General features: G+C 45.5%; 1 protein-coding gene across 6 annotated transcripts in view; it reads right to left on the reverse strand.

Moving 5' to 3' along the window:
* Positions 1 to 17,392, reverse strand: part of GRIA3 (glutamate ionotropic receptor AMPA type subunit 3) — a 197,324-nt gene extending 179,932 nt beyond the window's left edge. For all 6 annotated transcript variants that reach the window (XR_013538679.1, XR_013538680.1, XM_072981225.2 and 3 more), the window contains exons 1-2: positions 17,127 to 17,392; positions 14,339 to 14,497 (exon numbers count right to left, since the gene is read on the reverse strand). Coding sequence is in view for 4 of the 6 variants with exons in the window: in XM_072981225.2 (XP_072837326.1) it covers positions 14,339 to 14,497; positions 17,127 to 17,220 (253 nt within the window). In the remaining 2 variants the exon portion in view is untranslated. The remainder of the gene's footprint in view (positions 1 to 14,338; positions 14,498 to 17,126) is intronic.
* Positions 17,393 to 26,575: the final 9,183 nt, after the last annotated feature.

Raw genomic sequence — 26,575 nt, forward strand, 5'->3', positions numbered from 1 at the left:
TATCCTTTTCAGTTCGTAATGCCAGCAACCCCACAACTACAATCACATTAGAGCAGGAAGCTGTGGTGCACTATGATTTTCTCATTGCTCATCGGGCTGCTCTGAAGTCATGCTCCAGTAGAAGAAAAATTAAGCAAGCCTCCTCTTCTGACAGTAACAACATATTAGGCCTACAGAAACATAATTTGCTTTTTGCTTGATTCTCTGAATCCAGTTCTAACAATTTGTTCATTTTAACCATTTCCTTTCCTTCTTGGACTATCATTATGCATCGAGGTTAAGAGACATTAATCTGTTAATCCTTGGTGCCTTCGCAGTTCAACTTCTGAAAGGGGATGTTCTAGAGACTGGTGCTCAGTATCTTCTGCAACGTAAAAAGTTGGCCTGCTAATGAAGCGGCCAAAGCATGACCCTCTAGCTTTTGGAGGCTTCCAACATCTACGTTAGCCTTGTTCAACATAGCCAATAATGCAGAATATGAGAAGCTGCCAATCCAAAACACCTGCAGCCCTGTGCTTTGCTTGTCCCCCAATATGTAACATGAATAGCAAATGTTTGCACTGGCAGAGAGAACAGACCTACAAAGGAAGACTGGAAGTGCCCACAAACTTGCTTACACTTTAGAACACAGACAGACACAAATATTGCACTCATGATGTCATTGGGGGTTGTGTCGCAGTGGTGAGCAGCTGTGAACCTCCTTTAATTGCTGGATGGCAATTCTGAGCACCCTCCACCATTGGTTATGCTGGCTAGCTCTGATGGGAATTATAGTCCAAACATGTACAGAGGGCCACAGTTTTTCACCCTGACTTAAAACTGTGTGGACATTCTTGGCTCAGTATCTGTGAAGCTTCTCAGTCATCCAGGTGAGTTTATCTGGATGTTGAGTCATGGCAATTGGACTTCTTTCTTATTAGGTTATTAGGTTGAAATGTCTTGCTACTCATCCAAGGAGCTTCTTCAGACTGAAGACTGAAGAAGCTCCTTGGGTGAGCAGCGAAACATTTCAACCCAATAAGGAAGAGGTCTAGTTGCCATGACTCAACTTCCAAATTCTTGGCTCAGCCGTGATATGCCTATGTGTTCTACTTTATAGTGGACACTCATCTATCTCATAGCATCTTTCATTTGAAGGCTGTTGTAAAAGTAAAGAGTTATAAGAAGGGATAGAAGAGGCCCATCAACAGTGAGCAGTTGGAGAACAGACCAGGCATTTTTTGTAGACTACAGAACTGTTGGCGCCAAGTAAGTTTGCTTAGGGTTACAGGTAGCTCAAGCTTCCCCAGCATTTGAGGTGGAAAGCAAAGCATTGGTCTCCATCTCTCTTTCAAATGGGCAAGTTCCTTCCAGCCTTTGAATTCAAAGAGAGTCCCACCTTTCTGTTGAGTGTTCTTTTCCTTTCTTTCCTGAGTTGGTGGCAGGTTGCTTGTTTGCTGTTGATCTGTTCAGTTGGTTACTAAGAATGTGTGCAGTAAAGAAAGCAGTATAGACAAGTCTGTAATTCTAAGCAACTGTATATAAAGAAACTTTTTAAATTCTTTCTCCTACAAATGTCTGAGAGTGAGTTATTGAGACATTAAGTGCTAGTTAATAAGAAAGGGGTGGATGCTCTGGCACTTCTAGCTATTCTTCTCTGTGAGTCTCTGTACTTCTGATGTGTAGCAAAAAGGAATTTTGCCAGAAAATTAAAACTCTGCTACAGTATCTCCTACATATACCACAAGGGGGAGGAAGGGGTGGTGGAGTTGACATCTGCATTTCCCTCACCGGGCTAAGTGGCCTCTACATAGCGTTTCTTTCTCAAATGCCTCTGAGACATTCTAGAACAGGTCCCTTGGAAACTCATTGATTTTTTTCAGCGCATCTTGAAAATGTCATATTTTTGCTCCGAGGAGCCCCCAGAGCTCTTCACTAAGACATAGCTGGGTCTAGAGTGCTGCATTCCTGAGATGGGGAAGAAGAAACATTTACCAGTCCCAGCACTTTGCCATCCAAGGTGACTATCTCAGCCGATCTTGTAAGAGCAACCCTAATGTTAATATACAATTGACCCAAAAATTGGGGGCAGAGGCGAGGGCTGAAAGCTGGCAATGGCCTCCATCCAGATAGAGCCGTGCTGCACACATTCCATACCATCCTTGAGAAACCATTTCCAGATCAAGACTGCTTCTTTGTCCTCTGACATAATGGATTAAGGATAGCTTTACTCTTGCCTTTCCAATATCTCCAATTTATTTGGCCCTATGTCCCACCGGTTATGTGGGGCACAGTGCCTCTTTGTACATTTAGCACGGGTTTTATTTGGGAGAGCTACATTTCAACAGGTAGGCAAAGAGCTCATTATTTATTTATTTATTTATTTATTTATTTATTTATTTATTTATTTATTTATTTATTTATTTATTTATTTATTTATACCCCGCCCCTCTAGACAGAGTCTACTCGGGGCGGCTTACAAAGAAGAATAAAACATTATAAAATACAATCAAATAAAAACCGTCAATATATGTAAATCAACGAGATAATTATATCAGCAAATTAGAAGATCAAGATGGGGAAAAAATCTACTTTCCTCTCCCTAACCAGAGGTCTGTAAGTACACCAACATCTAATATGACATTTTGAGGTGTTTCTTCTGTCCTTTTGGTAAGCATTAAATTAAGCGCACACTGAGATAAGCAAATATCCTGTGGTGGCTCAATGCGGGAGACTTCCTTAACCCACTAATTACCTTTATACACAGTTTCTCCAAGGGTGACCTAATCTGCATTTTAGCAAAAACATCAATACAGTACTGAAGTCACAACTAATACTGTAATTGCTGCTGTTCTTTTGACATTAAGCAAAGTTAATTAGACATGTATAGCATTTTACACTTTCAAAATAAATCAGATTATATACTGAGCATGAACAGTAGCAAAGAACAACTTACATTGGTCCCAAACCCTCAAGCAATACACTTTCTTCCACTTTCTGACACTTTTTGGTTACTCTCAGTCTCCCCCTTAATTTGGGACTATTCAGATAAATGAAGTTATACTTCTATAGCAGAAATGTAGAGTCAATATTCGTTCTGGGAAAGTGATAAAAAATGTTACGCATGGAACACTCTGATTAGGAAAATTATTTGTGCAAACAGCTATCTGTTGACTTTACGTTCCATTCCTATTACAAGGAAAAAAAGTCATATTTTGGATTTGCTTTGCAGCACGTGAGATTATGGAAGGGGACTAGCACCCCTTTGAACTTCTCAGGCATACTGATACATACTCACTAGCAAACTACTGCCTGGATTCAGTAATGGGCTGGATGCAGTCAATAAACTATAAATGAATCCTGACAAGACGGAGACCCAGCAGGTGGATGGTTCTCAGATCTGAGGAAAGCAGCTGTCAACCTATTGTTCATAGAATCATAGAATGATTGAGTTGGAAGAGGCATCTAAGGCCATCAGGTCCAACCTCCAGCTCAATCCAAGAATCCAAATCAAAGCAGATCTGACAGGTGATTGGCCAATTTTCTCTTGAACACTTCCAGCATTTGAATGCTCACCACCTCCCAAGTTAATTGGTTCCATTGATGTACTGCTCTAATAGTTAAGATGTTTTTTTCCTGATAATTACCTTAAATCTGGCTCCTTGTAGCTTCAGCCCATTATTACATGTTCTCCACTCTGGGAAAATTGAAAACAGATCCTGCTCCTCCTCTTTAGGACAGCTTTTCAAGTAATTGAAAAATGATCTCCCCCCCCCCCCCAGTCTTCTTTTCTCAAGGTGAAACATGCTGAGTTCTTTCATTCTTTGTTCACAGAGCTTGGTTTCCAGTCCCTGATCCTTCTTGTGGCCCTCCTCTGGAGTTGCTCCAGTTTGTTGGCATCTTTCTTCAAATGTGGTATTGAGAGGTTTCTTTTCTGCAAGTCCTTGGGTGCAAAGACCTAACTAGCTTGGAATGGCTGCGTTTGCTCATGAAACTGTAAAGGAAGGATGGGCAAAACAGAGTCCTCCAGATGCTGTCGGACTGCAACTCCCAGCGTTCCTCCTATTTGGCTATGCAGGCCAGGCCTGATTGAAATTGCAATCCAACATCTGGAGGGCACTGCTTGGCCTATTTCCGCTCGAAAGAAGCACACGAGTAAACAGTGATGCAGAATCCATCACACAGATAGCTCTAACCAGCTGAAGTTAATTTGAATAAAGATTTACATATTGTTTTGTGGTCAACCCTTAAAACTGCAATGGGGGGTTGAAGAAAAGAACTGCAGTGTCATCTCAAGGAACTTGGCAACATTGCTTCATCGTGGTCATTATACAATCCCACAGGGGCCTAAATTCAATCACTAGCTCTAAGTAGAGTAGACCTTTTAAATTAATGGAACTCCCATTAATCATTGACAAGTCCCATCCATGCAAAGCATCTACGAAAAGTTGGGTTCTACCCGGAGCCTTTGCAAACTTGCCAGACAGTGTCAAGCTTCATTGTTGCCAATGGTGGTCCAGAACTAACACAGGGTTCCATTATTTATCCAAGACTCCAATTTCCTTCTCCTCTGCTCTAAATCCTCTCGGAAAAGCCATTTATGCTAAGTGCACTGCTGTTCTCTTGCTTGCCAGGAACTGCCGTGCTCCCTTGGATCTGAACTGCTGTCTGCTGTATCGCATTTGTCAAAAGATTTGGCTTCCTGCTGCAGCTCTCTCATGTGAATATTCCCAGTGGATTTGGGTCATGTTCTTCCTGAAGTCAATGGCAAATAAAAGTCTCGAAGACCGCACAAAGCTGAAAAGCTTCTTGATTAAGTAAGAACTCAATATCAGCCTCCCTCCCCTCTACCGTTTTTCCCCCTTTCTCCTGTGCAAAACAGTCAATCACAGGAGCTAAAGTCAGTGTTTCGACCGGTTCTTTAGGGGTGCACTTTCAAATAACATGAATACTGCACCAGTTTTCATGTTCCTTCTCACAGTGCAGATGGTCCATAACAAGAGAAGCTGAGTGGGCTCAAAGGCCAAACCCTAGAGTACATGAGGTTCTAGGGGCTATATATATAAATGTCAAAAATAGGAGGCAAATAGTTCTTTTCATCCACAAAACACCCACACACGAATTCTTGCTTGCCTGTACAGACAGCCGGGGGAAGCCACGAGATAGCCAAGGTCACTCAGGAACTCCATGCACAAGCCAGATTTAAAATCTGCTGATTTTGAGGGTGTTCCTGTCAGCATCAAGGACAGGATGGCGCATGGGCGGCCACCTTTAGTGGGTCCAGGGGTCAGGTTTACCCCACTGGGAAGTGACACGGGTTACGTGGCTTGCCCTGCTGAAATCTGGGCCCCAAAGCGACAAAAATAAATTTGATGCAAATATTCTAATTTCTTTTTAAGTGTCTTCCAGCTCTTTGCCGCACACGTTCAGTGACAAACAGGAACCCGTTATTCAAAAGGTACAAAATGCTGCCTTCAAAAGTTTTTTTCTCCATTTACAGATAACAAATTTGGAGAGAAGTTTTGGGGTCTCTCAGAAGCAGCCTTTACAGGCGATGTAATTTCCACTCCAGGATCGAAAGGGAGACCATCAGATTAGCAGCCAACACACAGCACCTTATGCGATTCAGCCACGATTTGGTAAGAAATCTGTCAAGAACTGAAACGTAAAACGTCTGAAGGATTTCTGGCCATCCTATCCTATGGAAGGGCCACATAAAGGAGAAAGGCAAAAATACATGAAAGATACAGCCCCTGAGGGAATGACCACAACATCATGAGGAAAAGTGGAATAAAATCCAGGTTCAGGGTGGGGGATAGATGCTCTCATCTATGCCAGGTAAGGAGAGGCCCCGGTGTTGTTATGTGCCGTCAAATCCCTTCTGGTGTCTAGAGACACTCACAGGAATTTTAAGGTATGGAAGATATGGAAGGAGTGGTCCACCATTACCACCCCCGAGTAACTAACCAGGGCCTAGCAGGAATTTGAACCCAGGTTTCTTGAGTCCTGTTTTGATGCTCTGCCCAATTCACCACACTGGCTCTTATGAGGAGCCCCATTAAATTCCTCCTGACATGCATATTGGGCAAAAAATGGAACTTAGAGGGATGACACTGCTATGCATTTTATTCAGAGGGTCCTCATATTCTGAGGTCCTACACCATGGCTTCTCTAGCTTCTGAGGTAAATCTAGCTCCATTTCACCAGGTCTTACCAAGCGAGGCCCTTCTGTCACTTTGGACAATCTGCCCTGCTTCCCCCTCTGACTTCCATTTTGGCTTCCGAAATGCCCTGAAACAGAGAGATCTTTGGCAGCAGGCTCGTTGACCACTCCGAGATCTTCCACCCCTTTGCCAGCTGGCTAAGGAGTACAGATGCAGGGATGGCAAGCTGTTTGCCCACTGGCAGGTAGAAACGCTGAGCTGCAGCAAACAAGGAAAGTGGTGGGGCATGGAAGAGGGACATTCTGGCAGGAAGGAGTCAAGTTAATCAAAGCTGGGGGTCTGTTTCCCCTCGTCTTGGTTCACATGCTCCCCACATACCTCCTTCCCTGTAATGTTGCCACCACATCAGAAACACCCCACCTCACTTCTCTGCAAAATCCAACGGAATGCTCACTTGCGAGCCAATTCATTGAGAAAGAATAACCGAGCAAAGCAACAAAAACCTATTGGGGGAAAAGCACCCAAACAAACAGCTCAAACAGAACACAGCAAACAAGCATAATTAGGTAATTATGCTCTTTTCCCTTTGGCTGGCAAAGGAGGAAGTGTTGTGGGAAACACAGTGAACAAGTCAGCGTTTGTTGTAGAGATTATGTACCCCGAGACAATTACATCTAAGAAAACTGTTCAACAGGAGACACGAGAAAGGGGTGACCATCAACAGAATTGGCTAGAATCGTTCACTATACATTGTTATAGATCACCCGCCTCTTTTAACCAAAGCTTTTCTTGTTTGTTTTTGCTGTTTTATAGATTCCCCCACAACCGGCAGCTCTTCTTATAATACTCTGTCTTGGGAAGTAGTAAGAGCTAATGCTTTTCCTTGGAAAATTCCACAGAAGGAGAAGAGGACATAAGTCAAAGTTGAGCCTTGTTTTTCTAAATGCTCCTTGCAGCCAGTGTGTAATTCAAGAGTACATTTGTTGGCCATAAAGGTGTACAACAGCCCCCTTTTTTTTTGCAATGACAGTGCAGAGAGAAGAGAGAGGGAGAGGGAGAGAGAAAGAATATGCGATCTGTGTACTAATGAGCTGATACTGCAGTAGCTGGAGCAATGTAGTACCAATGCACTACAAAGTGCAGAACAGAAGGAAAAAAGAGACACCAGCCGTGCCATTTCGAGGGAACGGGAGCAACAGAACTTTAAATACACACACACACACACACACACACACACACACACACACACACACTGTAACAGACGCCTAGGATTTTAATTTAAATTGAGACAGAAAGCGAGAAAGAGAGAGGGAAAGGAATTAGGCACGCACGCACTAGTGAGGGAGTGATGCATTTCAGCTGCTCAGTTCTAATATACTCTGACAAAGATGTCTCATTTTGTGCACATGCTCAGTTCTGCAGTGCTTCCTTATTCACTAGCTGATTCTGACCAGTGAAGTCTGGGGACTCGATGTCAGGGGTTACAGCAGCAGTAAATCCACTCCTGGCTGTAATCTGAACTTTAAAGGAGCTCTCCAAGGTTCTGCTCTTTGAGGGATAAGGTTCAACATCTTGGGTAGGTCTTGTAAAGTTCAGACTCAAATCCAGAGCAGGTCTGTGGTCCCTGTGAAATCAATTTCACTATCCTCCATCAGTTTTGTTTCATGCACTGCTCAGACGCACAAGCCAGTTGGCATCCTCCTTGGCCATTCTCTACTTTCTAAGGAAGGCCTACAGATACAAAAATACTCTTGCAAACACCCAATTTACCTGTTTATTTCAGTGGAGAAATGGCAGCTGGCTGTTTATTTCCATTCTTGAAACAGATGGCATGATGATGATATTAGAAAGAGAATATTCTGAGACAAGACACACCTGAAGACTTAAACATTAATATAGCACTGTTCCCTTCTGCTATTTTTCCAGACAAATGTGTGGTATCTTTGATATACAGCAGGTTACACTGAACTTGAAACAACATCACAAAGACAAGTTTACCCCTCACCCTCAAAAATGCAGAAAATACACCACCATTTTAAGTTCTAGATCAGGGATGAGAAACATGAGACCCTCCAGAGGGTGTCATGCTGCAGTCTTCATGAGAGTGTCTCTGTCAAATGTAGATATGAGAGATGGTGGCCCTGGATTATATTTCTGATTGGTTCTAGCCAGCATAGCCAGTGGACAAGAATGTCAAGGAGCTGTATTTCTACCACATCTGGAAGGCCACATGCTCTCCAACAATGTTCTGGGTCTATCATTCCAGGGTATAATGACACATTCCTCTTTATTTAATGATTCAATATATTTCTGAATTGGTCCTGTAGTCCAACTGGAGATTTATTGGTTAACATCTCAGGCCCCCAGCCATCATGCTCTAAACACAACCCTTCCGACATATTCTTTTCACAGTGCTAGGCAAGGCATCTCTTATAAAGGGTTAATCCTCACAATGTTTTGAAATATTTGTATGGGAGCTGTTCTGATCCAGTGTGATCCGACACTCTCCCCCAAATATAGGATGACTTCACTCTCCCATCAGACATTTAAAAATAAGCAGAAGTCTCTCTCTGAATGACCTTCAGAAGAACAAGAATGATATCACCCTTAAAAGTCGCTCTCAAATGGAATGCAAAAGGGTGTTTTCCAACAAGACCAAAAAGAAATGTGTGAACATGCTTTTCCTTCATGTTTTTTTTTTAAAAAACACAGCATCATGGAATTCAGTGTTTTAGAGATAAAACACTATTCAAGGCAGTCTCATCACCAGTGTGACATTGGGTTTCCTCTTTATCTTTTGCCCCCTTAATTCTGATAAGGCTAGTTCACGTTCTACGATACCAAGCCACTCCTTTCCTAAAAGTATAATTCCCAGAGTTCCTCCATGAGGCTAAATTAGGACAAGCTCCAGATGTCACACAACAATGACCACAACCTCACACGATTGCAGATGTCACTCTGCCAGTAGCTTATTCGGTGCTTCTGAGCTTCCATTTTGGCCATTACACTTTCATCTCAGCCATGACACTGAGGTCTGCATATGAAAGCCAAATGGCCATGGGGCCAATAGGTTGGCTAATGAAATCAAAATTGCCCAAGCTGGTATGCTAGCTAAGGATGATGGGAGTTGTAGACCAGAATACCCAAAGGGTCACAGCAGTCCAGCTGTGCATTAAGATAAACCTCAAATCCTATTTTCAAACGCCCAGTAACTTATGCTGAAATGGTTGCAAAAATTTGAAGGGTCAGAGAATAGCCTTCAAGCCACGTTTGTTTAAAAGAAACCACACGTGTCACAAAAGAACATAATCAACCAATGCAGATCAAACACACAATTAAAACAACACAGTTCATTACTAGCAGATAGGCCATGATTAGCCCTGATAATATTTATATGCTTGTGGAGAACGAAGACGTCATTCTTGGCACTCTGCTTTGCACAGGCATTCTCACTTTTCAGAGACAATTACCTTTGGATCTGGGAAGAGTAACAGCCTTCTGGATATTTATTTGGTGCTACAAAGCCTTAAATGTTCAGTGGGCAAGACCGCAAATAATATTCCCCCTGCTACAATATATCATCATGGAAGTGTTTAATTCCAGACAAGGTCACCTTTCTGCCTCCTGTCCTCCATTTATCCAGTCACAGATGTTGCCACTCTACCAAATAGGGGACAGAGAGCTTGGACAGAAAGAAGTTCCTTCATTTTCTCATGTAATGCTCAGCACTATCTGTCCAAGAAATGAATTAATCAAAATCAAAATTTACCAGATTTTTTTAAAAAAATAACAGTCATCATTTGGCTCTGGTTATTTAAGCAAACCATGGTAGTTATTCGCTGTATAAAATGCAGTAGTCCAAATCTGGACCATCAAAGTTTGTTGGATTACAACTCCCAGCATAGCCAGCATAGCTGAAGGTATAGGATTCTGAATATTGCACTCCAACATTATCTGGAGGGCCACAGTCACCTACCCATATATATAGAACCTCCATGTTTGTTGGAAGCATGCCTCCAAATATCAGATTCATGAAATGGACAGAGACCGTAGTTTTGTTTATGGCCTGTATCCAGCTGGCTCAGACTAGTCATATCATTACATAGAGAGAGTCAGTGAGATGTTAGAAGACAGCAACATGAGGTTGAAAGAGAGAGCTATGAGTTATGGGTATGGTCTAAGTCTATTACACTATTTCATAATCTTTGGGTATGTTGGAGGATACTCTCCCACCATCAGCTTTGAAGCAAGCTTCAGTGGCCACTCTAGGTGACTATTATGCATGGAATGAGAGAGAGTATTATCTTGCTTTTCACTGCAGGTGGTAAGCAATTTGGGCTGATCATGTGGGAGATAGCCATCAAAAACATGATGTAGTGGAGTGTGATGTCTCTGAATTTGTTCAGTTCTTGAGTCTGAACTAGAGTGGTTCTGATCCGATCAGATAGGTGGGATATAAATAAAATAGATAAATAAATAAATAAATTTAAAGGAGCTGTCCAAAGTTCTGAGCCTGGTGGGCATTGAGTTCAGCACCATGGATAGCTCATGTGTGGTTCACTCTAAAAACTGGAGCATATTCACATCTCCCACAAAATCAGAGTCACAATCCTCTGCTGAACTAGGTTGAAAGCTTCATTGAACCTCAGCAGAATTCTTATGTTCTTATACAGAAAAGCAGAAGTGGGCAATTTATGACTACATATTGGACTCCCAACTTCCATCATACTCATGGTCAGAGATGATGAGAGATGTAGGCCAGGAATATATACAGGTCAGTATTACAGCAAAGCAACTTGTAAGTGGATGGTTCAACAATGTACATCAGATCTAGTGGATTTCTAAAGGCTAAATGCCAAAAACATGACCAGCATCTTCAGAACCTTGACTATAAAGGAGTGGGAAGAAATGCTGGAAATCTAACCTCTAATGTAGAACAATGTACACCATCAGTACAACTCTACATTTACTCACAAACAGAATTATATTCAGTAAAGCTTACATCTATGTAAGTGTGCACAGATGTCCTGGGATGCTGACAATAAGCCATGCTGTCCAGGGCTTATGGGAGTTGAGGTTCATAACGTAGAGAAGGCACCAGGTCAGGATGGACTTGAGGGACCTCATGCCTGACATGGCTGTTCTTATGTTCATCATCATAAGGCAGCCACTTTGGATCTGGGTTGCACTGAGGAGCAGTACATTGCAATTCCCCCTCTCCCCATCATGACCACTTGTGTTGTTTCTTTCTGTTCACTACAGGAAGCAGGAACAGTGTCATATGTCCATCTTAGATATCCAGATATCTTGGGACAGCATTAAGAGCATTAAGAACCTCAGTAGGACCCCAAAAGTGCCATAAATATAACAGAAGTGTGACAATTCAGTCTAAACCAGTATTAATGGACATTTAAAGGAAACTATTTTTGAGATAAGGCCTCCTGAAGGGATTACATTCATTAAGGATTGCTACTCAGATATTTGTTAGTAGTTGTACATGCAAGAGAAGATTATTAAAACAAAATGCAGAGTATTGTCATAATTGTGCGGAGATGCTTAAAGTAGTCTTATTTACAACCTGGACTTCCCATTGGTCAAAAAACCCAGTTTGGCATTTTCTTATGCACCAAACTGTAGAAATGTTTACCACTGCAGATACAAACAGGTCTTTATTAATTTTTTGGACAATAGGAGTGTAATGGCAGGAGCCTCAGATAATGCACCCAGGCAAAACCAGCTCTGCTAAAACCAGAGCTACAGGACTTTTGGAAATGGGTGACCTCTCTTACAAACAAGTGTGTAGAAATTTCATTTCAACCAGGGCAGGTTTAAGTGGGGCCTTCTAGCTGCTGTTGGAGTCACAGCTAACAGTGAGGGGTGATGGCAGGTGGAGCCCAACAACTGCTGGAGGGTCATTAAGTTCTTATCCTCCATTTGAACCTTTGGAGAACTTGAATCCTATACCCTGTACAAACCGAAACAGAAATCAATCAGACGTATCCACAAAGCTAGGCATATTGAATAAAGATCTGTGCGATGCTGAAAGGTTTCCTTAAAATCTGATGCACTCTCAACTGTTCAAGGATGCAGATATTCCTAGAATATTTTCCTACAAGGTATTGTTATTCTCCTACTCACAAACAGTAGTTAAAAGCTATAAACACCGGTTTAGACTGGGGTGAGCAACGGGAAGTTCTCCAGAGGTTATTAATAATTACAAACCATGAAATCAATTCCAGCTTACGGGCAACCCTTCCCATTTTTTTCTGGCAGAGCATAAGAAGTGGTCTACCATTCCCTTCTTCTGGGGGCACCTTGGGGCTATGCAACTTGCCCACAGGCTCGCTCTTCTCCCGGGAAGTCCAGTGAGGAATCAAACTTCCACCCACCGGCTCTGCAGGAAGACCCCTAACTCACTAGGCTACCCAGCCAGCTAACTATCCAGAGGCTGCTGGGTTGCAACCCCCATGAGCCTTAGCCAGCATACTCCATGAAGAGGAGTGCTGGGAGCTGCAGTTCAACAACATTTTGAAGGGCACAACTTGCCTACCTTTGCTTCACACAAATACTACTGTAGCAACTTTAATGAACTGTTTGATTGGCAGTCAGCTTTTTTTAAAAGTCCTTAAAGCAAGGATCAGCAATTCCAGTCTTTTGGCTTCACATTAAAAAGGGAGCAATAAAAAAGACAGAGTAAGGCACAACACTGACCATGGTGCGTAGACCTTATAGGAATAGCCAAGAACAGGAAAGGCAGAGGTTCCAGTCACCATTTACCATAAAATGTATTGGGTAGCCCTGGACCAGTCACCCATTGTCACTCACAGCCTACCTCAAAGGATTCCTGGTGGAAAGACAGACAGTATTTAAAAGCAATGGCCAGTATCCCATGACTGATCCAAACTAGAATAGATTCATTGATTTAACTGCAGAAATGGAATTAACACTTAGGTAAAGACTGGTGGTATACTCTAATGAGGCTAGCAATAGGGCACTGGCCAATTGAAAAAAAATATATGAAAGAACATAAACTGAGGTTCTGGTCCATCATCTATATGCTCTCCTTGAAGCAGTGGCTGCTGACCTTATAGGCAAATAACGGAAGCCTGCCTCCACAAACCAGCAAAACCTCCCATGTAGAATTCCAGCAGAATTAATGAGCACTCCCTTCTTCCTCTTAAAGATGCTTTCCTGGATTTGAAGTCCAGGCTGGTAAACCTCAAGAGATGCTCTTGTACTGCATTTTTCGTCCCCTTTCTCAACAAAAACTGAAGCACATACCACAGGTCTTGCTGCCACAGATAGAATCCTGCTGGATCTGCTTCCATTAACCACACTATATGTCTTCTGTGTGTGAGGGTTGTTATTTTTTTGTAAATTGGCTCTCTTGCCCCCCCCCCTCTCCTTTCTCACTTTCACGAAGCATCAAGAGCAAGGAAAAACAGCCATGAATTTGTGGCTCTAATTTCCGTTCTTTCCAAGCTGCCAAGATGTCTACACCATTCTGCCTCCTGCCCTCCGGTTCCTCAGGCATCCATCAGTTTGCACCGTCTCATCAGTTTTTATCAAGACATTTTCTGCAAGAGGAAAGGCTATTTTAAGGGAGAAAGAAGCCCAGGAATGCTATTTCCCCTGGCACTTCAAGGTCACTTTAAACATCATCCTCCACATTTCATTCCTGCGAGACATTATTTGTGAAATGATACCTACTTCCATCTCTCTCACACACAAGAACACACAAGTTATACCCAGACTGTTGCCAAATATCCTGCAATAACTATGATCAAAACAACAAAAAAATGATGTGTGTTTCTCTCTCTCTCTCTCTCTCTCTCTCTCTCTCTCTCTCTCTCTCTCTGTGTGTGTGTGAATCACTTCTGTTAGATTTGGGATGTAGAGGAATCACATCAAACCAGTCCATATTTACATAATAAGATTAAGAGCTGGACCTCTCTCGTGACTCTAATCTGCATGCAAGAAGCATTGCGAGACAAATTACATTCTTCCCTGACCAGGCCATTGCAATATAGCTTGCCAAACATCAACTGCTGCTCTGGGTGGTTTATTAGGATGGAAAGATGGATTTTTCCCCCTGGGGGGGTGGAATGGGGGGGGAGAGGAAGCAAGAGAGAGAAAAAGGATACACAGAAAGGCAGCTGCTATCATAAGATGAAGAAGTCAAGCTAGCTACTCACATGCATTCGTCACTGAAAAACTGTTGGACGAATCCAGGTGGTCGACGTGGTAGTTCAAGTGGAAAGGTTTTTCTGTGAAATTTTGGTTTGTGTTGTACAACTGTACAGCGAAACGGAACGCGCTGTGCTCTTGGACTGTGTTTCTCATGAAAAGTCCCCCTGTATCAGAGAAGAAACCATTTGAAAACGCATTGTAATTTTAAAAATGGTCTAGAAATATGTGGTGCCAGAGGCAATTAGCATCCATCAATGTCCAGCAGTAAAGCCACATTCTTCTGAATGCTCACGTGTGCACGCATGCATATCAGACACACAGACACATACAATTTGCTTTTGTTTTGCCCTGCGAAACTGAAATTCAGCGCACAGCGAGCTGAAAATAAGCCTCATAGAGAATCAGTGGGAATTCCTAATCAGCTGCTAAAAAGGTAGTTTTACAGGTGTTTAGCCAAACCTTACCTATGCTTACTTTGGAGCAAGTCTCTCTGATGGCACAAACAACAAGTATGCAGAGGGTCACAGCCTTGAGATTGTTCTACACATGTGTGTGTGTAGCAGGTCATAGCAGGTTCCTAAAAATACCTTTTCGTAGAAGTCAGTTCTATTAGAGTCACCTGGGCATGCTCAAAATTGTAGACAGGCTGAGCCCCATTGGGCTTCATCCCTCTGAAATAAGTTCTCCTGCAGTTCAGTGGTTCTAACTCCCAGGGAAATGTGTCGAAATCATTACTGTCTTGCACAGAAGCAAATTTCATGGGTGACTTAATATCACAGAAAATATCCCTAGACCGAGACAGGACTTTATGGAATTCAGTCCTGCTGCTTTTGATGGGGATTCCTCCAGGAGAAACGGACAGATTTCCATTCCTGCAGGTGGTGTCATCCAGTTTCAGAACGTACAAGTGAGAGAGCCCTATGCGCAAGTAACGAGGAGCAAGCCTCATTGAACACAATAGCATTACTTCCTAGAAAATGACGTGAGGAGTCATAGGATCAGGCCCCTTGATTCCTAGAGTCCAACAAGAGCTGAAAGTGTTTCACACTGAAGAGATTTTATGTCTCTTGTTTCGACGTGTACATGGGGAGAATCAAATGCTCCCAGAAAGTGTCTCACCATTGTGGCCACTCGTCTTTTTCTGAAACGGGACTTCTGAGATACAGGTGAGATGTTCTACCTGCAGAGGTAGATCTCCCTACATTCCAGACTGGCCTTGGGCACAGAGCCAGGGGGCTTCCCTAAGCAAGCTGGAGATGCTGGAAAACTCCAGGATTAAAACTTCTCCCCCAGCTTTATCGTGTATTGCTTGTGATGCCTTCATGCACAACCCCGACTTGCAGCATGATTTGGTGAAGCAGCCTCATCTGTTTCCCCCCCTCCTGCCTTTCCTTCTGCAGCATGTAGAGGGAAATAGAGTTGCAAGGCAATTTTGGGGGGGGGGGGGACCTAAAAGAGGGAAGAGGCTTTATGAGAAATGAACAAAACTCTATTTTTAAAACGAACTGGCAAAAAAAGAAGTGGAAGGGGGGAGCGAAAACATTGGATGCAGAGCTTCTTTGATGGCATAGGCAGCCAGCCAAGCCAGCCCAGGAGATATGGATGGTTTAAGCCGTTCCCTTGCTCTGCTTCCCCGCCCCTCCTTGCATCCCCTCTGCCAGCCGGGAAGAGAGACCCCCAACGAAGGCCTGTGCCACCCCCCCCAGCCGCTCCATCCTATCGCGCCCCCCCCCAGCCCCGCCTGCCCGCCCCGCCGCCAAGCAAGGCAAGGTTTTGGGTCGGAGCGCTTCCCGGTTGAAGAAGAGACGGCGCGTGCTCCATGAAAGGGAGCCCAGTTACGTGCTCTCGCCTGTAGCAGGGAAGGCAGCAAACCAGGGCATGCCAGACCCGGGAACGATCAAAACGAAGTTTTTATTTTTTGCCAGCGGATGCGGGAGAGCGCGGCCGGCCGGGCGGGAGGCCGAAACCGCCGGGCGCTCCGCGAATCGACCAGCCCGGCTGGGGGGAGGAAAAAGCCCTGGAAGTTCGGTCCTTCCGTTCTCTCTTGTCAGTTTGGGGAGCGTCATGGGGGCACGGAGGGGCCCGTGCCAATGAGCCTTAGTGGGCATGGCACGATCGCTAACGCTTATTATTATGTGCCATTCATGATACACAGCTCCCCAAATGCTGAATGAATATTATTCCTTGAATACTACTACTATCACTATCACTATCACTATCACTATCACTATCACTATCATTATTATTATTATTATTATTATTATTATTATTATTATTATTATTATTATTATTATTATTATTATTATTATTATTATTATTATTATTCCGGAACTTCAAGCGGCGACACCCCCCCTTTAATAACTGATAGGGCTAATAAGGATGCAGCAATCCAGCTTTCCGTCCCTCTCCATCCATTATTAATCTATGCAAGGCGATGCAGTTTCTCTCCCATCCCTCAATACAGATTTTCAAGCAACTGCCTTGTACTGCGCTCCAACCCGCCGCCCCCCCCCCTCACCAATTTGCCGCGGGATGGCTTTAAAAAAAGAAAAAGCCCCAGGCACACTCGCAACGAGAAAGGCTGGGGCGCGGGGCGGAGCGGGGGGGGATGGAGAGAGAAGAGAAGCTGGACCGATGAGTTTAGGAAGACAAGGCACTCTCTTCCCCCCCCCCCCCGCAGCTTCTACCTCCTAGGTCTGATCTTCACTAAGAACAACAACAACAACAACAACAACAACAACACTACTTCTAATGTAGGTAAACGTTGGAAACAGGCGCCCGAGGTCTTCTTACCTATGCTGATGGTGTTCGGGAAGCCTCCCAGCGCGTCCCCCAGCAGCCCCGCCATCACCAAGAAGAGAGTTGGAGGCGCGGGTGGTCGCCCCATATTTCCCCCTTTCTTCTGTATTAAATTTTTCTTCCCTCCCTCTTTTTCTTCTCCCGGGGGGGCTCCGGCCGCTCAATTCCTACAACGGCGCTGGCCAGACGGGCATCATCCGTGCAACAGTCAGGCGGCGGATCTGGAGAGCGAAGACTGCGGAAAGTGCGGGCGTGGGGAGCAGGCGGGAGGGAGGGGGGGGTCCGGGGTTGGGGGGATCCCCTCGTCTTCTTCGCCCCCACCTGGAAGGGCTCCTAGGCTCCGAGGAGACGGGGACGGGGGGATGGCAGGCACACACACGCACACGCGCGCGCACGCACCCCCCCGCCAAGGAGGGACGCCTTCCTCTTGGGTCGGTCTCCTCCTCCCCCCCCCCACGCGTTTCGGTCTCCGACGCAAAAGATGGAGAGGCGAGTGGAAGCAACGGGCGCCTCGTTCCTCGTTCCTTCCTCGCCCGCCTTCTTGCTTGCGTTCTTTCTCTCTCTCTCTCTTTTTCTCCTCCACCGGCCCCCCCTCCAGAAAAAGAGAACCGAGCCGGGCCCCCCTCGCCTCGGGGGGGGGGTTGGGGGGTTTCTGAAGGCTCAAACTTGGTCCGGGGCTGCCGCTCTCGCCGCCACCACCACCGCCACCGCCGCCGCCGCCGCCGGCTGGGCTGGGCGCATCCTCGGCCGGTTCCGCGCACTGCAGCGGGCGGGCGCCTCGGAGGAGGAGGAGGAGGAGGCGGCCGCGGGTCCCCCTTCCCGGCGGCGGCAGCGGCAGCGGCGGCGGCGGCCCCAGCGAACGCGCCTCGATCGATGGCACCCCGGCGGAGCTGCCTTTAAAGGCGGCTGCAGCGGCGACGGGGCTCCTTTAAAGTTGCCTTCCCTCCGTCGCTCCAGCAGGACTGGGGTGGGGGGGGCAGGCGGGGTGGGGGTGGGTCGGGAGGAAGAAAAGGGAGGTACAGACAAAAAAAAGGCGGCCGGATGGAAGGGGGGGAAGAAAACACACACGTCGGTGGTAGCAGGTGCGCAAGGGATGGAGCCGGCCGGAGGGGGGGGGGGGGAAGAAAGAGAGAAACCAAGGCGCAGAAAGGGATGGGAAGGCGGGCAAGCCAAGCCAAAGGCAAGGCAAGGCAAGGCAAGGCAAGGCGAGACGGCGCTTCTCCAGGTAACGGGAGAGCGGCGGCGGGTTGAGTAGGTGGTCTGCCGGGAGGCATAAGGAGGAAGCGATCCCGCTCCTCCTCCTCCTCCCTCTCTCCCTCCCCCCCCAGGATAAAGGGGTCAAGGATGCCCCTCGTAAGTAGGTGGTCAACAAAGGCAAAGCCAAGGGGGCGCTGGAGGCGGCAGCCCCTCTTGGAGGCAGTTTGCCAGCTCGCTCCCTTCTCTCGGGACAGGCCTGGGCCCCTTGTCTCCCTCCCACCCCCACCCCCAATGACAAAGACGGTGGGGGGGCAGTGCCCCTGTAGCTCAGGGGTTTGGGTCTCCTGGAGTTCGATTACCCCACTTGTGCCTCCCGGACAGGGGCGGGTCAGGACGATCCTTTGCGCCCCTTCCAGCTCTGCTGTTCTAAGACGAGAGGCGGCCGGCGGGCTCCCGTGGGTCGCATCCGTGGACACATTTCCCAAGGAGCGAGCTCTTTGGCAGCCAGGGGCTTCCACTGCCTTTCTGAAGGGGTCCCCACAGGCTGGAACTGCAATCCTGTCCCCACTGACTTTAGGAGGTGCCAACTAGAGAGAACTTTCAGAGTTTCAAGCTGTAGTTCTTTCCTTCACCAAGTTTTCATGGTGTGTCTGTGTGGAGAGGTGTCACTGAAGATTAGGGTTGCCCAAGGGGAAAGTGTTAGTATTTCTTTCATTTTTAGGTCTTAGGGGTGTGTATGTCTCTTTCGATTTTTTTTTCCAGGTTAAAAGCCCTTTGGGCAAAGCCCAATCTTTTGACTTCTTCCATTCGGGATTTCTCATTCCAGTTTGCGGTGCTAGAGCTAATGAAGCCCTCCAGAATATGCCAAACCTGTCGGAAAAAGAACAGAGAAGGGAGAACAGGCGATCCTTCCCTCCAAAAGCGGCCAGCAAGAACATTGGATTGGTCAGTCACAGAGCAGTGCAGGCACCAGCAGTACCCTCAAGTTCACATTGATCATCATGTCACCATCCTTATCACTTTATCGGCAGGACAGTTGAGAAAGGGAAACTATTATCATAATCAAAACAAAACACACGCACACGCTAAGGACGGTATTATCAAACCTGCCCAACCCCAAACACCAGATTATGGGGGTCCGAGGAGACAGTGCTCCCTTTTACCACTTCAATATCTTCAACTCAGCAGATCAGGCGGTAGTTAAGCAGATGAAGGACAGGCAGCCGGGCGCTCCCAGCCACAAATAAAAGGAAATGGGTGGGGTGGGGGAAATCTCTCCAAATATCAATAAAACAAAAGGCCACTCCCCTAAAAAAAAAACCCACCCAACATAATTCCAAATATGAAATCAATGTGATTGTTCTTAGCCTATCTTTTGGAATCCTGAATCTTTCATATTGGAAAGGCTCTCTATTATAAAGCCAGGAAAGATTCTCAAAACAGAAGAAAGCACTTCTTTGGGGTTAACCCTGAAGTCCCATCTGAACTGCAGACATGGCTTGTTTCTGGTAAAGCAAAGCCAAGTTGGGCTTTCAGGCTACAGTTTTCCTCCTGGCACTTTTGTCTGGTGCCTAAGTTTCATGGCATATATTGGCATTTACCCTGGTAGATTTGGGGCTGAACAGGACGGTTTGTTTTTCTCATGGCAGTGTTAAGTCACTGGTGCCTAAGGAGTTTACCAAGGCCAGGGAAGTTTTAGCCTTCCAGATGCCATTGGACTCCAGTTCCCATCATCACCACTCAGTCTGGATGATGGGAAAACTAGTGCAACATCTGGAGAGAGACAGCTTCTCCCGCACCTGCTGCACTTTCTCCCTTTTGCACAACTTATGCATACACTGGAAGAGCGCCCTCCCGTGGCTGCTCTCCATGAAGTCAGAGGATCGCTTCATCTAACTCACGACTTAGAAACATTACAGTGATGCCTCGCTAGACAGTTACCCCCGCATGACAGGTTTTTCCACTAGACATTGACTTTTTGTGATCGCTATAGCGATTCGCAAAACTGTGATTCCTGTGGGGGAATTTTGCTGGACAATGTTTGGTCCCTGCTTCGCAAACCGATTTTCGCTAGACAATGATTTTGACAGCTCCCTTCGTGCTTGCAAAATGGGTGTTTTCAGGACCTAAGCTTCGCAAGACAGCTATTCAAACAGCTGATCGGCGGTTCGCAAAGCGGCTTTCCTATGGCTGATCTTCGCTAGACAACGACGATTCTTCCCCATTGGAATGCATTAAACAGGTTTCAATGCATTCCAATGGGGAAATGCTTTTTGCTAGACAATGATTTCGCTAAACAGCGATTTCAGTGGAACGGATTGTCATCGTCTAGCGAGGCACCACTGTACTTCTTGGAACCAAAACTGGCAGAATCTTTCAGTGGCCAAATAACTGCTGTGCCTTGGCTCTGATCAGACTCATGCTTTGTCTATATCAGATGTTTGCGACTGTAGCTCACACTATTACAGCTGGCAGCTCATTACTCTCGGCCAAGATGGCAAATGCTTCTGGGAGTCCAAAGCATTTGAAGGACCAAAACTTCTTCCTGCCTGGTCTATACTGACTGATTAGGAGTGGCTGTCCATAGTGGCAAATGGGAAGAGAGGGCCCTGAACTTGGTGCCCTTTGCTCACACACCTGATGTTCTACCAGGAAGCTGGGATCCTTCCCCTTCCTGCAAGCAATGCTGAAGAGCTGCTGTGGTGTCTTGCTTAAATAAGATGCTTGTACTCAACTTTATGCATCGCTTTATTAGTGTGCTAGAACATGCCACCCCTCCAGGCAATGGCTTGATTTGCTTTCATAGCTGGTCCAGGCCTGAAATTATGGGATGAGATAGGTTCAGATGCCAAGAGCTTTGCTGGCGAACATGGAGAGAGGTTCAGATCTCCTCGGTTCAAGAGTTTCCACTGCCCTGGACCCAACTTTTTACTGGTGATTGCGTCTCTGGTGCCTCTAACAAATCTCTGGATGTTAGCTCCATTCCATGAAATGTTTCACCGGCTGATTCTTGCACCAAAGCAGTCCCTGTATTTTTCCTGATTAGGTGCCAATCTTAATAGGAAGACTTCCATTCCAGCTTGTTTTTCTCTTTGGAAGTTCTGAAGTTATTTCCTTATACTCCCTGATATATATGGGATAGCTACGCATATCCTACATCTATAGGACAGCATATATAGGATAGCAATGGGACCAAAGGTAGTTTCCACCAGGTTAATGATCCTACCTCTGTTTTGTACCTGTTGCCTTGCAGTGTAGATCTTTCTCTGTGGCACGAGGTCCCTAAAATTTAGAAGATGGTAATGGAGCATCTCTTTTCTAGACTTGGATTTTGTCTTTGAAAACGTATATGGTTTTTCTAGCTAGCAGAAACACAGAAACTGAAGATAGCCTAGGATAGTACCTGGGGCTTTCTCTATGCAAAGTATATGTTTTCTCCCTGAGCTAAAGGGCATGTTTCCTTTCTGTTGCTTATACATAACTAATGTGTTCAGAGCAGAGCTTTGAAATATTGCCCTTTTTTGGGGGGGGGGAACTATAACTCCCAGATTCTGGGAGCTTTAGCACAAATACATTATTTTTAGAATCTCTTTCTAGAACATCCATGAGGCCAAAGTGTGCCATCCTTGGCTTTAGACTGAACGGATATAGACTGTCTCTCAGTTTAAAATACCCACCTCATTGAATACATATGAGGCTCTTTGAACAAGGAGACTTAACCTGATTCCAACAGCTTTTCTTTAAAAGCCATAACCTCAAACGTTGTTGGCAATTAGGAGCCTGGGCGTTTGGAACAGAGGGAAACGTCTTTGGAGAAGTGAGTGTGTGAACCCACCCTATGGAAAAACACCTGATTCCCCCAACATTTCTTAGACAGTTTGTCCGAGCAGGGACTTTCTCAATCACATAGAAGAGCAAGCAAATGTTGTCCCTCCTAGTATTTTGGATGACCTTTCTCATCACTCCTGACTTCTGGCCATGTTGCAATCCATTTTAGCCCCAGGAAGAAACAGAACAGTACAGAACTCTGGTGGAAGAACTCCCAACAAATAAATCAGTGATGTTTCTCAGACATTGGAGGCGACTTTCCCTGCGCTCGATTACAGGGCAAATCTATTTGAAGGCTTTATATATAATTATACATAAGGGAAGAGAGTCAAAGGAATTATTCTGCACATGCTCCCCCCTCTCTCCCCCGCCCCGATCTGTTTTGTCTCCCTCCCACACATGACGACGGTTGCCATTGACTGTAACTAAAAGCCACCGCTTGCCTGCAGGGGAAGCTTGACTTTGATAATCTGGCCCACATTTCTGCACTCTCTAGCATTTCGCAGAGAGAAATAGGGACATAATTATAACACCAGGGTTCTCATACAGAGCATTCCTGCCTGATCTTTTTTCCCCTCTATTACACAGGGGAGGGGGGATATTTTCTTGGAGGTCAGGAAAATCTCTCTCTCTCTCTCTCTCTCTCTCTCTCTCTCTCGCTCGCTCGCTCGCTCGCTGTCTCTCTTACAAACACACAAAGGAAATGCATCACCAAAGACAAACAAGGATGCAGATTTACATATAGATGTAACTTTAGGAATACATTTACTAAACTTTTGAATGCAAACACAATCCATTTTACCAGTATGGGGAAGACTGACCCCATGGTCAGCATGTGCCTGTTCTGTTCACTGAACCATAGTTTGTTTTCTTACAGGCCTTTTTCTTTTAACCAGATTTGGGGGAGACAAGCTTTCAGACAGCGGACTTCATCAAACAGAGGACTATCAGTTATTTTGAGACTGTTCTCTATTTTGGGAACACACTGACTGCAGGTAACCTAGCTATCCTTCACCCCTGAGGCACCTCCCGATATGCTGAACTGCAAATTCTATCACCCCTGACCAACATGGCCAGGGGGTGATTCCTGGGGGTGATGGGGCTTGTAGTTCAACACATCTAATTGTGGAACATTGTTCTCGACTATTAAGCGGTGATGACTAACTGAAAGCCTCCAGATATGTGGGGCATACAAGTCCTATTGGTCCTAGTCATCTTAGCCAGTGATCAGGGCTGTGCAAGACTGCAGCCTGGGAACATCTAGAGAGTCTTCGTTGTCCATCTCTTCTGGATAGGAAAGAAGAGGAGAGAATGGCGGAGGTCTGCTGATTTCAAAAGGAGTTCCATTACATTCCTGCCGTGAAGACTAGTTCAAATAGTCTACAGTTGCGGCATTGCTGGGGACATTTTGAATGGACTGATAGGGACTTAACAAACAAGGAGCCTTGTATGAGTGACAAACGGCAAGAGGGAAAAGGCTAACAGGAAAAGGGAAGAATGGTGCTCAAAATGCATCATCATCATTATGTACCATCAAGTCCATTCTGACTTATGGTGACCCTTCTCAGTGTTTTATCGGTAAAGAGTACTTAGAAGTGGTTTGCCCTTCCCTTCTTCTGGGGGGGTTGCCCTGGGTCTGTCCAGCTTGCCCAAGGCCACCCGGGCTGGCTCGACTTCGCAAGATGCCCTGCTGGGAATCAACCTCCCAACCTCTGACTCCACAGCCAGATATTTAAACCACTGAGCTATCCAGACATCTCAAAATGCACAGGGATTTAAAATTTCATGCTAACAGACACACAAACGCGCACACTTTTCCTGTTTCTATTCTTTAACCACTAGAGCTGTTTTCTAAGCATAACAGTAGCTATCTTATTCCCATTCTTTCCCTGCAAAACACCGGTAACTGACAATAACAATCAAGAAGGCCTGGTTCTATTGTATCTTCCTGGTTTCTCTTTCTCTCCCCTGTTTTAAAGAAATACCCAAAGATGCTTTCATCTAATCAGAACTACATAGCTTCTCGATAGTTGTTTCCTCATAAAGTGGCAGAGAGACAATTAACTGAACTTTTATGCTAATGCCAGTGCTTTGATTAGCTACAGCCTGATTAATTCAAAAGGAGACCATGCTTTGCAGATTGTGCGATAGGAAGAGCGATAATAACCAAGATGAAAGGGGATGAAGGGAAAAAGCACAAAAAGGACCGAGGGAGCAAATTGTCAAAAGAAGGAGAACGTTAATCTGATGAGGAGCCCAGCAACAGCCCTTGCTACATGCAAAAGATCGTAATCTTTTAATCCGTATACACATTCAAGTGGGGATCTGTGAAGATCTGGCAGCACGGTGAGGGAGAAGCAGCGCAGGAGGGAAGAAACGCAGATCTCCCTGCTTTCCATTTTCCCTGTCCTATCCTTTGGCTGGTGTTGGGGCTTTAATGCTCATGGACAACTCCAGGACTCCTATATTTTCAGAGCAGGATCAGTCCGTCCTTTAAGCAGATTGAGGTCATTGCTTCAGGTGGTGGCAGGAGTGGAACTGGTAACCCATCAGCTGTTGGTCCAAACCTCCCTCCCTGTTTCCATGTCTTGGAGGGCAATGCCATGTGTATCCCCCAAACCTCAGTCCTCATATCTTAAAACAACCCATTGGCCTTAGGGGGCAAGCGGGGGCAGCAATTCAGTTGTCTTGTGGCAAGATTGAAGTACCTGCCTGGTCAGCTTTCGTATGTGGCCAAGATGGGCTGCCATTTTGTCTTTTGCTCCAGGGAGTGAAATGCCATACTTGTACCTGCTTGACAGATCCTGCTACTCTAGCAGTCTAGGAATATCTAGAAGACTATTAAAGGAAACCACTTCTCTGCGGTTCTGTTCTTTCTGGAGCCTGGGGGAGTTGTTGTTATGTACCGTCAACTCAGAACTGACTTATTGCAACCCTAGTAGAGCCTTCAAGGTGAGCCATTTAAGGAGGGCCTCACCAGTTCCATTCTCCTAGTGATTTTCCGTGGCTGACGAAGGATTCAGCCCCTTAGGCCTCTTGAGTTCTGCTCTGTCACTCTGCCCCACACTAGGGAAGTTACTTGTTTTGAATTACAGTTCCCCAGTCAGTGGCCATGCTGCCTGGGGTTTGTAGTCCAAGAAGTAAACTTCCAAAGCTCTGACTCCCCCCCTCCCCAGAACATCTCTTATTCTGGACAATCATATTAGACAAAGGGATACAGAAGGCTTACATGTCTCGGGAGGAGTTGTTGGATCGATTTGTGAGATTGTATTATGCGGTAAGCTACCAAACTACAGCTAGCAGACCCTCAGGGCTCTGCAGGCCCAGGACTAAGTATCCGGTATCAATCTGGCCATGAGATTCTTGAGGACAGGAAGGAGTATAAAAAAGCTCTACGGTTCCCCTTTTGCTTTGTTTGAGGAACAAGGTCTTTCTTAGCCCTGACAGACCCCTACATTCTTTGGTCATTACTTCTAGCTTGCTCTTGGTCAATCTGCTGGCCTTGCCCACCTTTCTGTCTCACAGATCCTGTCTCTTGGCTCATAGCGCAGCACTAAGAACATCAGACTCTGCTGTCCAGGACTCAGGCACAGGAATTCATGTGTGGGGAACTGTGGGCCACCCAGATTTGTTGGTCTTCCATATTTCCCATAAATGCTGAAAAAAAGAAAAAGACGGTCAAAGGACAACAGATATTTGCATAGGCTCCTTTTTATGCACAGATGCAAACTTAGAAATAATAATTATAATTGAAATGACTGGATACTACATCTTTTTGTACCAGGGAAAACCATGAACTAGGTGACCTCTGTGGTCTATTGAGTCAGCTATCCAAGTTCTCATTCTTGATGGGCAAGTTCAAGAACTTTGCTCTTCTTTCTTGTGGCTCTTCTTGCGGTTTCAACCGGACTTAGCTGGGCAGTCCTTCAAATAGAGGATGGCTTTGAGAAGAGGATTGTTCTCTCTAATGTAGAACACCCTTGATGTGGAGAACAAGTATAGAGCTCTGTGGGTTCTGATCCCCACACCTCCAGTCCCGACACAAGCCTCCCTCCACTTGATGCTACTCCCATCTTTAGTCTCTTTATTGATATGGGGCTGTTGATAAGTGGGCATCTATTGTTGATAAAACTGAGCCAAAACTATTCATGCTTTCTAGTAAATACTTCTGACAATGTCCAAAACCATCTCCCCTTGGTGCCTCTTCATTTCCATTGTCCTCATTCTCAAATAATGTCTCACTAATTATCATCTGTTAACTGTGTCTCTGCTCATAATGCCATCCAGCTCTTTATAGGATCCCAGATTGCCTGGGATTATCTATGTTACTGAGAGAGGAAGAAGAAAAGAATGACCGTCAGGGAGGCAAAGGGCTCAAGAGGTAAGCCATCATCAGAAGAGGAAGACACTGAAGGGCC

The sequence above is a fragment of the Pogona vitticeps genome, chromosome 11, assembly GCF_051106095.1.
Source record: "Pogona vitticeps strain Pit_001003342236 chromosome 11, PviZW2.1, whole genome shotgun sequence".
In the NCBI taxonomy this organism is placed as follows: Eukaryota; Metazoa; Chordata; class Lepidosauria; order Squamata; family Agamidae; genus Pogona; species Pogona vitticeps.